This window comes from Solanum stenotomum, unplaced genomic scaffold (genome assembly GCF_019186545.1).
Source record: "Solanum stenotomum isolate F172 unplaced genomic scaffold, ASM1918654v1 scaffold24438, whole genome shotgun sequence".
NCBI classification, from domain to species: domain Eukaryota; kingdom Viridiplantae; phylum Streptophyta; class Magnoliopsida; order Solanales; family Solanaceae; genus Solanum; species Solanum stenotomum.
In genome coordinates, this window is record NW_026028018.1 from 1 (window position 1) to 17,317 (window position 17,317).

Here is a 17,317-nt window from a genome sequence, read left to right on the forward strand (position 1 = left end):
CCAGCAAGGTTGAGAAAATTCAGAAATAGTAAGTCATCTACTCCAGCTCGTCGTGTCTCAAAGAGACTTTCACGCCACAACCCAGAAATGGTGACTGATTTAAATCTAGGTGAACGTGTTCTTCAAACTGTGGTTAACAATTCAGCCTCGTCAGGCCTTCCCATGAATGTCTCGGGTGGGGAATCTGCCCAGCAAACTGATCTAGCAACTGGTGATTCTGATCAGCCCTCTCTAAGCAGAAAAGCTTCATCACGAAATGATCCTTTAAAAGTTGTGAAGTGTCTCTCAGAGGGACAAGCGTTTAACGAGCAAAATGAAGAGAGAATATTGCAAGATTCTCAGCCAGCTGGAATATCATATGAAAGAGGAAAGGTTCACTTGGAACAGCATGCGCTTAACGAAAGGCCTACAGCAAAGCTGGCAAAAGAAGAACAAGATGGTCAGAATAGATTATTGAACAATTCTCAATTAGCTGAATCAGCATCAGGAAGAAGGGTATTCCCTGCAGAGGACCGGTCTGTCTCAGAAAGGTCTACCGTAGAACAGGTCAGTGAAAAACGAAATGGTGAGTACAAGCAATGGCAATATTCACAACTAGCTGAACCATCATGGAGAAGTGTGGATCTTAATGTGGAAAACCAGCAATGGCAAGATGTACAACTAGCTCCATCACATAGATTTGTGGATCTTAATATGGAAAACCAACAATGGCAAGATTCACAAGTAGCTCCATCACAGAGAAGTGTGGATCTTAATGTGGAAAACCAGCAGTGGCAAGATTCACAGCTACCTGAATCATCACACAGAAATCTGGATCTTAATGTTGAAAGCCAGCCTGTTAAAGAAAAGCAAACAGGAGAGCTGGTAACTGAGAATCAAGAAGAACAGAACAGAAGATTGCATGCGCAACTAGCTTCTTATCCATTTGGGGACTATTGGTCAGACCCATGCATGGAATTTGCATTCAAGACCCTTACAGGTGCACTACCAGTAGAAGATACCCTGGCCTTTCAGGGATCTACCCATCAAGAATACAATACTTCCTACACCCAGGCTGATGATGGGTGCTATGAACTGCCATTATTCAACACTTCCAGTTTTTACTTGAATGATGCTCCAAACCACTGTGCTCCATCGGAGGAGCACGTTGTCAAAGAGCAACCGCCACTAAATCAAACCTTTTTGCCTACTGGTAATAATAGCATACCAGGTCACAGTAGTGTTGTTTCTCAAAATCCAGGTTTGACCTATTTGCCCAATGGGAATAACAGCATACCAGGTTGCAGTAGTGTTGTTTCTCAAAATCCAGGTCTGAATCCCCAGGTAAAGGACTATCAATCTAAATTTAAATCTCACAGGTGAATGAGAGCACATAGAGAGAGGAGAAGTGTTAGGTGTATTGATGGATCAACTAATAACACGATGCTGCTCCTGTGAATGCATTTTTATGCAGCTATATCCTCTGATTGTAACATTTTCTGATGCGATTTCTGGAGTTTGGGGTATCTATAATTGGTTGAAGATTGACCACAGGTGATGCTTCATCAATTGTCTGGAGGTGACAGATAAAATTGGTTTATTCGAACCAGATAGCTGGTCGAAATGTAGCTTTAACTTTCGGAATGCTTAGATCCCACAATCCGTTGGAGTTTAGATGATCTGTTTCAAAAAGACAATTGTTTGCTATATGTATTCTGCATAATTAAGGTTGGATCTCTAAGCTTTTATAACACGTAAATTTGTCTCTGTTTTCTCTCTGCCTCTATAACTGGACTGTTAAAGCATTACAACTGTGGATGCATCCAAAAATGCTTCTTCAAACAGGTTACTTATTGATGAAAAGATCAGAAGTGCACTCAAATAGAGTGCAGTGATCTGCAACTTTTTGAGACCAAGGTTCATATTCCAGCAGGTACAAAAAACTCATCTATCTGTTCTTTAGGTGAAATAGTCGAAGGTGAGTTGGCTCGAACACCATCATATGTTTTGAAAACGAGAAAAAATAAAGAGCGTTATGGACAAAGTTAAAGAGTGATTTCTTCACAATAATTTCAAGATATTTGACTTGGTTATCTCATAGCTTGATATTGTGGTTCTGCATAATAAACCTTAAGTGCAGTGTATGATAAAATAAATTGTAAATCATGGCAAAGAAGCATCATCAAATTTAACTTGAAAAATGAAAAGAAAATCCCAACATTTTCATTCCACTGCATGCTGTAAAGTGGAAGCACATTTGGACTCAAAATAGCCCGTTTCTTTTTCTTTTTACTATATGAAATTCACACTTTGACACCCGAAATGTTATAACGAACGAATAAATACTTGGAAGTTCATAATCTAAACAAGAACAAATTGATCAATCGAGTTATGTTTCACATCAATAAGAAGACTCTTTCCATCCACCAAGGTTCTCCTCTTCTTCATGCTCCCTCTCAGAATATTCCTACAAAACATAGCAAAAGATATCATGCACATTGCATACCAATTATACTTGCATGTTAGAGTTCATTTATTCATATAGTCGATCTAAATTTGCTTTATCGGGATTGAGGCATACTTTTTTTGTATAAATCAATAAATTTTGAGAAAGTAACTTGCCTCAGGAGTAAAGGTGAGACCAACTTTAATTTCTCCACAATATTCCTCATCTTTAACAACATTATAACATGTTATTTCGATGCTCCCTTCTGATAAAACTGGTTCAATTGGTATCCTGCAGATATCATACCATTGAATATATAGTTCAAAAACAATACTAAAAATTGTATAAATCTTAGGTCCGTCTCAGATAGGTAAATGCTTATTTGACTCCATAAACTAAAAACCTCAACCATTTAGACCATGGTTTGTATAACACTACAAGAAAGTAGATGTATACTGCAAAAACAACTATAATAACAAACATATTCAGTGTAATCACACAAGTTAGGTATTGGGAAGGTAGGATATCCTATGTACGCTGAACATATTTGCGGGGTATGAAGATTGTTTATGACGGACCTCAACTCAAAAGAAAAGAAAAAAACTCAAAGCAGGGTGCAAGGAAATAAGATGACAAAATAGCAGGATACAAATCAAATGAAGCAACAGATTGTAATAATCATTAAAGAAAGGAAACTACGCGATATACAAAATACTACTACTAACAAGGAGAAGTAGAGAATAGGCTAGCCCTCTTCCTCTCCAATAACAAGTGCAACAACACTCAGGCTCAGCTACCTACTAACCTTCTACCCTCATTCTCGACCGCAATAAACGTCTACTTAATTATCTAAATATATATTAGTCATAAATGCATGTACAACCACACTATCAAACTCAAACTATGTTTATATATATAGAAAACACGTATAAATCTTGGATTCGCCTCTAATTAGATAGATATACTTACTTAGCTTCCCCGACAAAATCGTCCTCACCGATAGAATCACTGTCCATTATCTTCAAGAAGAGTTCTTCAGCACCCTCAGAAATGGAGAAAACAAATGTTTCATTCCATTCTGGTTCACATCCCTTCCCTATGGAAATTAACAACATCATAAATATTAATTGATCAAAAACCTCATTTCATTTTTCTTAAGATATATATGTAACTATAATTAAGAAAAAATTAACCTAAGATTATTGACAAATGTACCTGATGCAACAGTGCTCTTTTTCTCCTGAGATCTACAAGTTAAGATCACATATGGATCCATATCATCTGTATCACACAAGATAACATTTCTTAAATCGAAAAAATACAGAGTATCAATCAAATTGGCCAAGATGAATGTTGATTTTTTACTGATCGCTCCTCCGATTCTATTTTATTTGACATAGTTTGACTAGGCATAGACCTATGTTAATGTCACTAGTATATCACATACGTTGATTCAAAATTTGAAGTTTATACATATCTACCACGAAGTCAAATTAATATACACTAATAAGGTTTGGCCATATATTCTGACAATTTATCTTCAAATATCTGTTTGACCATGAAAATTTGATCCGATCTTCAAATATTTTCTAGTTACTAAAAACTCACTTCCACTCATAAAAAAAATCAAATCTTTTCCAAAGTAAAATGCACGTTCAAACACAATTTCGTAAAACATAAATTCTTTGAAGTTTCAATTTCAAAATCTACTTAAGTCAAACAGGTGCTGTGTGAACACATAAATTACATGTAGATCAACCTCTGATCACTTAAGTAACAATCGAAAACAAGGTTGATTAAGAAAACATCAAATCCAATCGAAATAAAAGAGATCCATACATTAAAACTGATCAGATCAAAACAAATAAATTAGAAAAAAACTTACTGAGAAAATCAGTGTTTTCAAGGCCTTTAGCTCCAACAAGTTGAACTACAAGTTTTCCTCGTACCATTTTCAATCAAACTCTCGCAGATTCCCAGGAAAAATCGCACGAATTTTCGGACAGAGATCGGTTTTCTTTTTTCGATGAAGAATATGTTGAGCTGATGTGTATTTATACGTGAATAAGAGACCGGTTTTAGGTGGGGTTAGACCGGTGACTGTAACGTGAACCGGACGGGTGGGTTGAAGTATGGATCTGTCAAATTTAAAATCACATTTTAGACCAAAAAAGGAAAAGAGAAAATCACATTGTTTATGAGTGAACTATCAGATACATACCTAATTTTTTTTTTATATAGTTTTACACCTAATGATTTATGAGTATAAAAAACATATTTAAACTATCAATAATAAATTTGAGAAACATACTTCAAGTAATATGTGATGTTGTGTGTATTACGTGTATACACACACATTTAGTCGAGTTAGAACGCGTTGGCAAAAAAAAAAACCCACGTTGACGAATTTTTCAATACATGAAATTAAAAAAAAGATAGTTTAAATGTGTTTTTGACATTTTAACTTTTATTTTAATGGGAAATGGTAAAAATAATATCTTTAAACTATGTGAAATTAAACAAATGTCTTCCGTTAATATTGATTCAAAAATGACCATCTTATCAATATTTTTGTCCAAAAATATCACTATCATTAATACTTTAATCCAAAAATATCCTTGCTGTGATCTAATATATTTTTTATAACAAACAAATCTTAGAAATATAACAAACAAATTTTAGAATGTGATCTAACATTCTTTTAATAAGATTTTTCAGTTTGTTTCAAAAGAAATTTTTATATTATTGTCTAAAAGATTCATAAATTACAAGACAAATAAAAAGAAAGTCATTTACTAAAATATGGTCTTAAAAAAGGGACAATCAGCGAAAATTTCTATGATATATAAATGGGAGTATAATTAAGATATCAAAACCTAAATATCACTCACTAATCTAACAATTACCACTCTAAACATTGTACCTACTTAAATAGTTTTTCACTGATGTAATGCCATAAAGTTGACTAATTAATTTAATTTTATCGTTTGCACAACTTACAAAAGACAATATATGTGTGCCCAACTACATAACTCTTCAATTGTTTGTATTAATTAAATCCTGATAATCCATCATGCATGAGTCGTGGTAAGACTATAATTTTCTAGGAATTGAACTTCAATTTCTTGTGTGAAGATTTTTTTTTTAATAATTGAATATACTAGATAAAAAGTTAAATAGCAGCGTCAAATAATCATATATGCGTATATTTGAGTCCGAAGCCAAAAGGGCAAAAAAAATTGTCAAAAATTTCAAAAGGACACATCAATTTTTTTTTAACCAAAAGGGCAAAATCACTCCTGACGGAGCGATTTTCTTCTGACAAAATTGACGCCGTAACTCCTATAAAAAACATAAAAATCGCTGCCCCAGCAGCGATTTTGTTTTTCAAAAAAATTAAATCGCTGCTATGGCAGCATCAATTTTCTGTCAGAAATTATTTTAAAAAAATGGAAATCGCTCCACGTGTAGCAATTTTAGTTTTAAATGTTTTTTTAATAATCGCTGCCAAGGCAGCGATTTCAGTAGAAAATTTTTCCCAATTGAGTTACTTTATAATTTTTTATTGTATACTTTTTGATTGCTAGCAACAATTTGAAAATAAAAATAAAAATTCTTATTGAGGCAGCGATTGCTAAAAAAATAATAATTTTTTTAAAACTAAAATCGCTACACGTGGAGCGATTTCCCATTTTTTTTAAGCAGTCCTCGCCTCGAGAAATTTAATAAAAAAAATTAAAACTTGTTTAAGAAAATGGCTGCTATAGCAGCTATTTCTATTTTTGAGAAAAACGCTCCTGGGGTAGCGTTGTTAAAACCAAAATTCACAAAATCACTGCCACAACAGCGATTTTAAAGAAAAAAGAAATTTTTTTTTGGACGAAATCGCTGCTGGGGCAGCGATTTTTATGTTTTTTAAAGGAGTAATGGCGTCAATTTTGTCAAAAGAAAATCTCTTCGTCAGGAGCGATTTTTCCCTTTTGGTTAAAAAAAATTGATGTGCCCTTTTGAAATTTTTGACAATTTTTTTTGCCCTTTTAACTTCGGACTCGTGTATATCTCTCATTATTATTATTATTGTATGCAGCCTCCTCTTTCATCACGAAGAGAATTGATCAAACGATTATTTTCAAAACGAAAAGTTATATACATAGGAAAATAAAATTTCACACAATTTAAGATCGTACATATTTGAACAAGAGAGAAAAAGAATATATGCTAGGGGTGCAACTATATGTTATAATTTATATTAAATATATGTATATGTATTATAATATAAATATCATGCATTCCTTATTTTTTTTAATGGATATTATCTGCGGCTTATTATCTCAAGTGGACATATTATCACTAAACAAAATTATTTGGTTTTGTATATGTTCATTGTACATAATAATTGTATATGCTTATAGCCGCCTAGATCTATCTTATTTAAAAACATCTCTAAAAATTATTTATATATGTATATGTATATTTGTAATATTGTCCATATTGCAAAAAGCCGCCACACCCCTATATAAACCCCTACTCAATTGTGTAAATATATCCAACAAATAAATATTCTTCTTATTCTAAAATGAGTCACTTGACAACTTGTTTAGTGTTCTTCCTCCTTGCCTTTGTGACTTACACTAATGCTTCCGGCGTATTTGAAGTCCATAACAACTGTCCATACACCGTATGGGCGGCGGCCACCCCCATAGGAGGTGGCCGACGTCTCGAGAGAGGTCAAAGTTGGTGGTTTTGGGCTCCACCGGGTACTAAAATGGCACGTATTTGGGGTCGTACTAATTGCAACTTTGATGGTGCTGGTAGAGGTGGGTGCCAGACTGGTGATTGTGGTGGAGTCCTAGAATGCAAAGGATGGGGTAAACCACCAAACACCTTAGCTGAGTACGCTTTGAATCAATTTAGCAACTTAGATTTCTGGGATATTTCTGTTATTGATGGATTCAACATCCCTATGTCTTTTGGACCAACTAACCCTGGGCCGGGAAAATGTCATCCAATTCAATGTGTTGCCAATATAAACGGTGAATGCCCTGGTTCACTTAGGGTACCCGGAGGATGTAACAACCCTTGTACCACATTCGGAGGACAACAATATTGTTGCACTCAAGGTCCATGTGGTCCTACTGATTTGTCAAGGTTTTTCAAACAAAGATGTCCCGATGCCTATAGTTACCCTCAAGATGATCCAACAAGTACATTTACTTGCCAAAGTTGGACTACAGACTACAAGGTTATGTTTTGTCCTTATGGCTCTACACACAATGAAACAACAAATTTCCCATTGGAGATGCCTACAAGTACTCTTGAAGTGGCTTAATTAAGTAGAATCTTGAGTTGAGCCAATCTCTTTTTTGTTAAATTTGATTGAAGTTGTACATTTTTTTAAATTTGTTTTACACATTTCTTTTTACATTTGTTTGTTAGAAGTGGCTTAGATCCGAATAATGATCTATGGATGGATCGATCATATATTGTACTTTGTCTCACGATATTTTAATTTTCAATTAAGAGTGTATTTGGAGTATTGTTTTTTTTTTAAAATTCTAATTTTAATAAATAAAAAAATAGTCTAGATAATATCCTAAAGTACCTAGATCTGAAAATATAAAATTGTAGGGATAAAATATACCTATAACTAATCAGGAGCACATGTCATAAAAAAGTCAAACAGATGGAAATATTTTTTTATTGGCGGCTTTTGGAACATTTTCAAGTGTACTATAGTATATGAAAATTCATTCTAAAATCTTAATCTATGTTAGATTTAAATTTATAAGTTTAAAGACATAATAAATTCAATATTAATTAAAAAGCTTAAAGATCGGAACATTAAGATAAACTTATCAATGAATGAGTCGAAATACAATGATACAAAAAGACGACTTTCAATCACTTACCCGTTTAACTTAATTTTTCTAAAAAGACGTTGTCCCTATCTGTAAATTCATAACTTGAAATAGCAAAGAGAGCTTTTACTTTCAACATTATTTGAATATTGATCGACTTTTATTTATTTTTATAAACGGCATCAATAATTACGAGATCAATCAAACAGTAATTTCATGACTATTCGTATTCGTTTTCTTCTTCATAATTGTTGTCCAGGTGGAATAATATAATTGATCTTTTATTACAATTAATTATTTCCAAATTTTCTTTATAAAAAAATACAATTGTGGTTTCAGCCTATTGCTTAAAAAATCATGTTTGCAATATTACTTTAAAAGTTCAATTAAAGCTGTTAAAAATAAAAGAATTAAAGTTCTTTAATATTCATGTTGTTTGTAAATTGTAATATATTATTATCTCTTTTAAAATGGATGATAGATAGTGTGATCAAACTCAAATTCAAAAACTCTTGCATGCTCCGAAATTAAATTCAAATTATATATAATCATCTCATCTAAACACAAGAGTCTCTTAGGAACCAACAACAAAGACGACCATGATGACAACAAGGAAGATCGGAAAACATTAATATAAAACAAAAATTAGGATCGAACAAATTATGCAATTAAATAACAAAAATCATCGTAGTCATATATCTAGTAACCAATTAGCGATAGATTATCAAGAACTTTGCATATTAGATAGCCATGAGCTATTTAACTACAGATTAACAACGAAGTTCGTAACTAATTTCAAGTTCTTTTTTCTCGTGTGAAACAAGTTCTCTATATAGCTTGTGTCGAAATAAAATTTCAAACTTTTAAGGTTCCACTCACCTCTACGCCTACCCCATTTGCTCAACTTTTTTGACCGTAGAATGCATGCACATTTTCTAATAATTATTATGTTATGTCCACTTGATAAATATGCTATAAATAATTAAATATAAAAATCCATTATATATATAGGACGGAAAACAAATCAAGGGGAAAAAGCAATTGTCTGTAAATAAATTACAAATTAGTAATTCGAAAAAATTAAGTTATTTTATTTATGAAAACAGAACCAATAAAAAATGAAGAGAATTCTCTACTAAGGTAATTATAAAGTTAAATACACTACTAAAAAATTACTATTTTGCCACTAAATTTCTCATGGAAAAATGTTCAATGTCAATTCTCACATGTATGAAACGAAAAAAGAAAAAAATAGTAAATGTTTTATATGGAAAAATTAGGAAGCTTCCCACAATTTTAGTTTTCCCAAATCCCATCATGCATTTTTTCGATTTGTTGTTTATACTAAACTAAATAATTTAAAATTAATATATAGTTAAACACAAAACTAATAATACATATATATCATTTAATTATAAATATCATAATGTGTTATGGATAAATTCTCTAATTAGCAAAAGTTGGACTGTGAAATATGACTGGAGTGAACAAAATATATTGCTTATAGTAGGCTGTACTCATATTATATTGGCGGCTTTTTGTTTCAAGTGGAGATATTTTGGCTATAATTTTTTTTTTTCTATATATATGCACATTATACATATATATACTCTACCTTTATAACAAGTGCCAATATTTATATGATTAATGTCCATAGTGAAAAAAGCCGCCATACCACTATATAAACCCCTAGCTCGATATGCAAATATATCCTACAACTTCTTATACTAAAATGTCCACTAAAATGAGTCACTTTACAACTTGTTTAGTGTTCTTCCTTCTTGCCTTTGTGACTTACACTTATGCTTCCGGTGTATTTGAGGTCCATAACAACTGCCCCTACACCGTTTGGGCGGCGGCGGTCCCCGTAGGAGGTGGCCGACGTCTCGAGAGAGGTCAGAGTTGGTGGTTTTGGGCCCCACCGGGCACTAAAATGGCACGTATATGGGGTCGTACTAATTGCAACTTTGATGGTGCTGGTAGAGGTGGGTGCCAGACCGGTGATTGTGGTGGAGTCCTAGATTGCAAAGGATGGGGTAAACCGCCAAACACCTTAGCTGAATACGCTTTGAACCAGTTTGGTAACCTGGATTTCTGGGATATTTCTGTAATTGATGGATTTAACATCCCTATGTCTTTTGGACCAACTAAGCCTGGCCCTGGAAAATGTCATGGAATTCAATGCACAGCCAATATAAACGGTGAATGTCCTGGATCACTTAGGGTACCTGGAGGATGTAACAACCCATGTACTACATTCGGAGGACAACAATACTGTTGTAATCACGGTCCATGTGGTCCTACTGAATTGTCAAGATTTTTCAAACAAAGATGTCCTGATGCCTATAGTTACCCTCAAGACGATCCAACAAGTACTTTTACTTGTCAGAGTTGGACTACGGACTACAAAATTATGTTCTGTCCTTATGGCTCTACTCACAATGAAACAACAAATTTCCCATTGGAGATGCCTACAAGTATTCTTGAAGTTGCTTAAGTGGATTCATCATGAGTGTAGCCACCTCTTTCTTGTTCAATTTGGTTGAGTTTTGGTCATTAGTTGTCTTTTATATTATCCACATTTCTTTTAGTTTGTTATCTTGAGGTGGCTAAGATTTGAATAACATATTGTACTTTGTCTTACACATGATGTTTTAAATTTTCACACAAGAGTACATTTGGAGTCGTTTAATTTTGTCATTTTAATTCCTAATTATTTAAGTCTTAAATCTTAGAAAAAAAAGGAATGAAAAAATAGTGTTGATAACATTCTACAATAATCAGAACAAAAATATAAAATTGTAGGGACAAGATAAACTATTATAATTACTGTAGGATAGCTATCTTTATAGGCGGCTTTTAGAATATTTTCATGCATAGGGTCAAAGGTGGAGCCAGGTAGAGGCAAGGAGTTCATTCAAATAAAAATTCATGAATAATTACGGACGTCATTTATATATAGTTAAAATTATTTTTAATATATATATAGTGATTAATTAATTAATGAATCTTTGATCCTTTGAATTCTGTGTTTACTTCTTCATATTTTAAAGTCCTTTAATGAAAATTATTACTCTGCTACTAATCATGCCCTTGATATTCAATATCTGCATTGGGCTTGATATATTCGAATCTGCATTTGAAAAATCTTACTTCGAAGGCAAAACACTTATTATAATCAAAAGAGATTTTATTCTCATGACTCAAACTCGATATATCATATTAAAAATCAAAAACTAACATGCCACCACAGCCCCTTTGCATATTTTCAGCACGTCATGATGCATGTTCCGTGACTTTTATGCAACTACTCCTGAAAATAAGAAGCAAAGTCCTTAGCACACAGTAATACTCACTCTGTTCTAAAATATTTGTCACGTTTTATTTGAAAATAATAGATCATTATCAAGATATATTCAAATAATTTCACCCTTCCTTTTTCTTAAAAGCGTATCAAATAATTTAAATTCGCATCACGTAACCTTTTTAACTCCCCACCATTATTATAGAAAAAATATGTCATATGTCAAGTGGATAATTAAAAGAAAAACGTATGTGCATCTCCACTCAAAAGTCAAGAAAATGGGGGTACATGGAGATATTGGTGAGTGGGGTCTTTTATGTTGCTTGGTGGTTAATTAATTATTGATCATTACTTACTATATCGACAAAAGAATATTATTTTCCAAAGTAATGTTGTTATTTTATCCTAATACAATATTTAGTCATTTCATTCCATCAATTTCTGTTAAGTTCAAATCAATCGTTGTTTCAAAGGAGATAGATATTAGCTAGTAAAGTCACGTTCTATTATGTTTTTCTGCCTTTTGGGTGGCGACAAATTATTATATTTATTTTTCACAATTTTATTTTAATATATGTGAGTGCGATAAAGTCAATTTGTTAATCTATTACATGAAGTTAATAAGTTATTAAATTTAAAACCTAATCCACTTTTAATTCTCTAAAATATGTAAAAACATGTTAAAGATAAAAATGGTGAAATTTTCTATATTTAAAAAAACAATTTTTTTGGTAATAAAAAAATAATTTTCTTAATTTAACCTTTTGTCATTGTGTCAAAAGTATTTGCTTATTTTGAGGAATTTCTGCATAGAATTCAAGTAGCACGTGCAGCTAGCTTCATTTAGTTACGTACGTACTTGAAAATGTTCTAAGAGCCGCCTATAAACAAACTAGATGGGTGATGGTGCTCAACATGTTAGAGTTTCAATAAATTGATTTACACAAATATAACAATCATACGTAAGATGTTCACACTAAACATTCTGTCACGACATAGTAATACATAGTTATAATTAGAACATCTATCCTTGTGAAAATTAGATATGTTATAATTACCTTTTAGTCAATCAGCAAATTCAAGATAATATAATTTTAATTTTATGCCAAACGATTCTAGTAGCAACATGTGTTGCAATTGTTAAGCATTGTTAATCGGTCTTTCTTCTCCATGATGGGAAAATACATTGCAAATGGAATTTACAGTACTTCGAATATAATTATACGAAATTGACAGTTTGAAAACTACATTATACACCTTCCAAAGTTATCCCAACTTTGTTTTGATCCATTTTAAATCATCCTGCATGTGAAAGCCTCTTGAACTTCTTCCTCTGTGACATGCAACCTGCAAATATAAAACATAAGATTTTAAAGCCAACAGTAGCATAATCCACTTCCTTGTGCTTTACCAACGAAGAACGCTAAAAAACACGTACATAAATGTCAATTATACTGCACCTAAGAGGCTTTAAAGAGAACCTAACAAAAAAGAATGGAGAGAGTGATTACATATTCCGCAAAGGGGCTGATGTGTCATGCTCCTTAAGGCAAGTGTTACACGAACTGAACCTTTCCTCAAACCATTGTCTGAGGGCGTTTACAAGACCAATAAGATCCAAGATAATGCATCTGTTCATTCAAATGGTGTTGAACACATATGCAATATAAAATCATCACAAATAATTTGACTCACACAATTTAGATGTTACTGGACCCCCAAACAAATGTGATATTTGTCATTCTGCAACCTTTGTGAAAAAGTAAGCTCGTAGGTAGCATTACTCAAGAATTTTATAATGTCTCAATAGTAAAAATGTAATAAGAACACTCATCGTTTACGGCATGGACTACAAACCCTGCTCTCTCCCCGTGCTTTCACACCTCAGCGTCGGTAGGGACCAGAGAGCTGCCTTCGCTTTTGGCGTTCCTTCGTAGATCTCCAGATTTCACCCTTACACATGAAATTTCACTCTCCTCTGTCTCAATCAAGTACATCATCTATACCTTCATAAGTGAGGGAGTAAGGCTGCATATACACACCATACTCTTCAGACCCCATGTGAAATTTCATGAAATATGTTTGTATCATTAGAAGGATTAAATCAGCATTATCACATGTGAACCAGTGAACGAACACAAATTATAACTTTAAAAATTTGACTACAACTTTCTGTACAAGTACTATGCACGCAAATAATGATCTTGGATGAACCACAAAGAATCGAGACAACATGAAACTAAAAGAGAACATTATATGTAGATTGTAGAGGCTATACTTGTACATGTCAGTTTAAGTTATATTTCAATATTGTTTACCTCAAAAAAGTATCCACAATCCTTAAAATTTGGCCCCAGCTCCTACACATCAAACCAAAAGCTAAGATTTTAAACGTTGAAGTTTAGGTCATACAGAAACTCATATTTGAATGGCTCGATTTCTGCAAGTACCATATAAAAAATGACAAACTTTTATCAAAATGGATGAAAAGTTAGAAAAATAATTTAGCCATGTATATAAGTCAACTGGTGGTATCATTATTCCTTAAAAGTGGATAGTACAATTTTCAGCAGAAAAAAATTAATTCACAACAATTACATTTTCTCTATAAACTCGCTTAAGCACATATAGAAAATCATGTTATTAATTAATTCTTAGTTTAGGTGTTATTGAAATGAGCTGAAAAATTATGCAAAGTAATCAATGCAAATTTCAAAACCTGCCAATAATTCTTGTTGTCCATGTACTGCAAATGAGACGACATAAAGGACAAAAAAACTTAAGCAGGTCAGGGAGCAAGAGGCATAAATAATTGGCTACTGTTGTGGGGGCTATTTAATTATAACAACAATTCACTGCAATACCTATGTCAAAGCATATTAATTAATGACTTTGATTCACCTGCTACAAGATGGCTGAGATCTCACACTATCCATCTTCCAAATTGGAGAGAGGAAAGTGGTGAAACTGATAAAAAGCTAGTTGAATTTGTCATCTGCATTTGTATGTACAAACAATCAAAGAAGATTATAATTGAATGCTTTTGAGATGTAGAAAGTAGTTCATCATAGGCAGAAGATGTTGTTTGTCCTTCTAGATCAATGTGATAGATATAGATAGTGCATTTAATTTCTTGTCCTTTACTTCTAATGACATGTTTCTCATCACCTAGAACTTTTTATTCTTCATTTTCTTCATCTTTTACCGTATATTTTTACATAAGATTATATATATAATAATCAACAACAACCTATTCTTGATAAAAACAATATATCATTTCTCAATAGTAACACGAAAATTCAGAAAGCCTAATGATCTAGAACGACAAATACAACTCAGTTTAATACTAAGAAGTAAGAAACATTTACCTTCAGGTAGACCTTTACAGAATAGAACAGGTCACTAAGTTTGGAAATTTCACTGTCTTCTCCATGGGAACTGCTAAAGCTCCTTTAATATGCTTCTCGAAGTTATAGTTAAAACCCCAAAAAGAAAAATATTTCTACGACGATTAAACCAACTAACCAAGTGGTGTTCGTAGCGCACATATGTGAATCACCAAAACGAGAATTGAGATAACCAATTTTGTTATTAATGTATATCACATTTCATTGGAGCAGAGAATCGAGATAACCAATTTCGTTATTCATGTTTATCATAAACATTTACATAAGTAGATACCAATTTCATGAACTTCAAGTATCCAATTTTGGACCAAAACATAGGAGTAATTGTCAAATCTGTGAGCTTCTAATAAAATTCATTTGATTCAGGAAATTATAAATCTTTATGGACCAAAACATTCAAAATAAGAAGAAAACCAAGAGTCTATCGCAATCTTATCACAATGAAGGGATGAAAGAGAAAGTACAAAATACAACACACAATCAAACATGCCTGATACAACCCAAGGAGAAGCTAAAACAGAGCAATAATCACACATACATGATACAACTCAAATTTGAACTTGGAAAAGAGATTGTTACCTGAACTGTATTTGCGTGTTGGGAAATTTCAACAATGGCAAAGCGCAAAATTTATTAATTTCCTGTAAATAAATAGACAAAATAAAGAAAAAACCAAAGAAATTAAGAATGATAGTATTTTCTCTACAATTTCAAGTGCTTCACAAAGAATAACCTAGAATGAAATGGAGAAAGTGGGAATGATCAGTTAACTATTGGAAAAAAGCTGCACTAAGCAATAACACGTGGCTTATGAAAGAAGTACCAATTTATGCCTTGAAATTACAAAAATGCCCTTATTTGTCTACTTGTTGGAATTGCACGGTACAACTTTTACAGCCAACGGTACAACTTTTGCAGCCATGTTCGTCCTTCACAACTCTCCCTTCTAAATAAGGGTAATATTTCCATATATCTATTGACTTTGAACTAAAATTATGGATAATAATTCGGAATAAAATTTGGGATTAATTTTGTTTTATGTTTTTTTGAGGTATTAGCTAATTTTGAGATTAATTTATTTCATTATTTATAAAATGATGAAATTTTTATCTTATACAGAAAGTGAGATAAAATAATCTCATGAGATATCTTTATTTATCTTATCCTGCATATTATAATCTTTATGTCCTTGAATTAACCGTCATCATTCTCTCACTTGACAACCTGCTACCGTAAACAACAAAATATACACAAAAGAACATAAAATAATATTCGAAACAACAGATTTGTGATGATGCGACTCTTATTCATGTATTATATTAGGTTTATTACAAGCCAATATAACTTGACCACTTCAAGCAATTTAAAAGAAAGTGACTCAATTTTACTTAGCCTCTTCATCACTTGCAGGCATCTCCAAGGGGAAATTTGGGCTAGTAACACCATTAGGACAAAAGACAACCCTATAATTTGTACTACCACTAGGGCAAGTAAATGTACTAGTAGGATCATCTTGTGGATAGCCAGTGGCGGATCCAGGATTTAAAGGTTGTGGGTGCTCACTTCCTTTAACATAAACATGTTAGCAATCACATAGTGCAAGCGTATACTAACTCAAACTCTTTAATAAAAAAAGTAAACATATACTAATTCAAACTCTTTAATAAAAAAAAGTAAAAAAAATAAAACAACGATTAATATTATCATCATTAAAAATAACCACTAGTTATAAGTCACAATGACCTACTAGTAATATTATCATTACAAAAAGAGACTTCTAGTCTTAAAGTTATAATTGTGCTCGACGACTTTTCATATGTTGAAAACGATAAATAAAAACGACAAATTTTCGATCTTGTGACATACTTATCCATCTCAATTTACAAAGATAAATTTCTGCAAAAAAATCAATTTTATCATAGAATTAATTCACATAATTCAATTAATTTTTATTGAAATCTATAACTTTCTATCAACAACCCAAACAACAATTAATATATCTATTTGATCTTTCAACACCACAAGCAATAATTAGCAATATATGAGTCAATGAGCACAAAATTTTCAATTGCACAATTTGTTATTTGTATACATCCTAAAATTTAATTTTTGAATCAAGTAAGTTGGTAAGAAAAAATATTAATTCAAAAGTATTCAAAAAATACATTTTTAATCACAAAACACTAAATATGTGAGACTCTAAAGTCTAAATCAATTTATCAAGTAACAAAAAAAGTATGTGGAATATATTTTAAGAATTAAGACTTAAAGAGTACTAGCCATAAGCAATGAAAATCTCAAAACCTAATTTCCCTAACCCTTT

The 17,317-nt window shown here is 32.2% G+C and overlaps 5 protein-coding genes across 5 annotated transcripts in view; 3 read left to right on the forward strand and 2 right to left on the reverse strand.

Moving 5' to 3' along the window:
- The first annotated feature begins 6 nt into the window (after nucleotides 1-6).
- LOC125851333 (uncharacterized) lies at nucleotides 7-1,738 on the forward strand. The gene is made up of 2 exons (XM_049531116.1): nucleotides 7-723; nucleotides 787-1,738. The coding sequence occupies exons 1-2, from the start codon at nucleotides 88-90 to the stop codon at nucleotides 1,360-1,362; spliced, it is 1,212 nt and encodes a 403-aa protein (XP_049387073.1). The 5' UTR covers nucleotides 7-87; the 3' UTR covers nucleotides 1,363-1,738.
- Nucleotides 1,739-2,180: 442 nt separating this feature from the next.
- LOC125851332 (elicitor-responsive protein 3) lies at nucleotides 2,181-4,469 on the reverse strand. The gene is made up of 5 exons (XM_049531115.1): nucleotides 4,311-4,469; nucleotides 3,641-3,706; nucleotides 3,395-3,521; nucleotides 2,602-2,716; nucleotides 2,181-2,446 (listed from the first exon to the last, which is right to left on the reverse strand). The coding sequence occupies exons 1-5, from the start codon at nucleotides 4,375-4,377 to the stop codon at nucleotides 2,381-2,383; spliced, it is 441 nt and encodes a 146-aa protein (XP_049387072.1). The 5' UTR covers nucleotides 4,378-4,469; the 3' UTR covers nucleotides 2,181-2,380.
- Nucleotides 4,470-6,951: 2,482 nt separating this feature from the next.
- Nucleotides 6,952-7,943, forward strand: LOC125851329 (osmotin-like protein OSML15). The gene has a single exon (XM_049531112.1). The coding sequence runs from the start codon at nucleotides 7,002-7,004 to the stop codon at nucleotides 7,752-7,754; it is 753 nt and encodes a 250-aa protein (XP_049387069.1). The 5' UTR covers nucleotides 6,952-7,001; the 3' UTR covers nucleotides 7,755-7,943.
- A 2,053-nt stretch (nucleotides 7,944-9,996) lies between these two features.
- Nucleotides 9,997-10,975, forward strand: LOC125851328 (osmotin-like protein OSML15). Its single transcript, XM_049531110.1, has one exon. It carries the CDS (start codon nucleotides 10,016-10,018, stop codon nucleotides 10,778-10,780), a length of 765 nt encoding a protein of 254 aa, XP_049387067.1. The 5' UTR covers nucleotides 9,997-10,015; the 3' UTR covers nucleotides 10,781-10,975.
- A 5,303-nt stretch (nucleotides 10,976-16,278) lies between these two features.
- LOC125851323 (osmotin-like protein OSML13) overlaps nucleotides 16,279-17,317 on the reverse strand; it is a 13,035-nt gene continuing 11,996 nt past the window's right edge. The window contains exon 2 of the mRNA XM_049531106.1: nucleotides 16,279-16,484. Coding sequence (XP_049387063.1) covers nucleotides 16,379-16,484 — 106 coding nt within the window. The 3' untranslated portion in view covers nucleotides 16,279-16,378. The remainder of the gene's footprint in view (nucleotides 16,485-17,317) is intronic.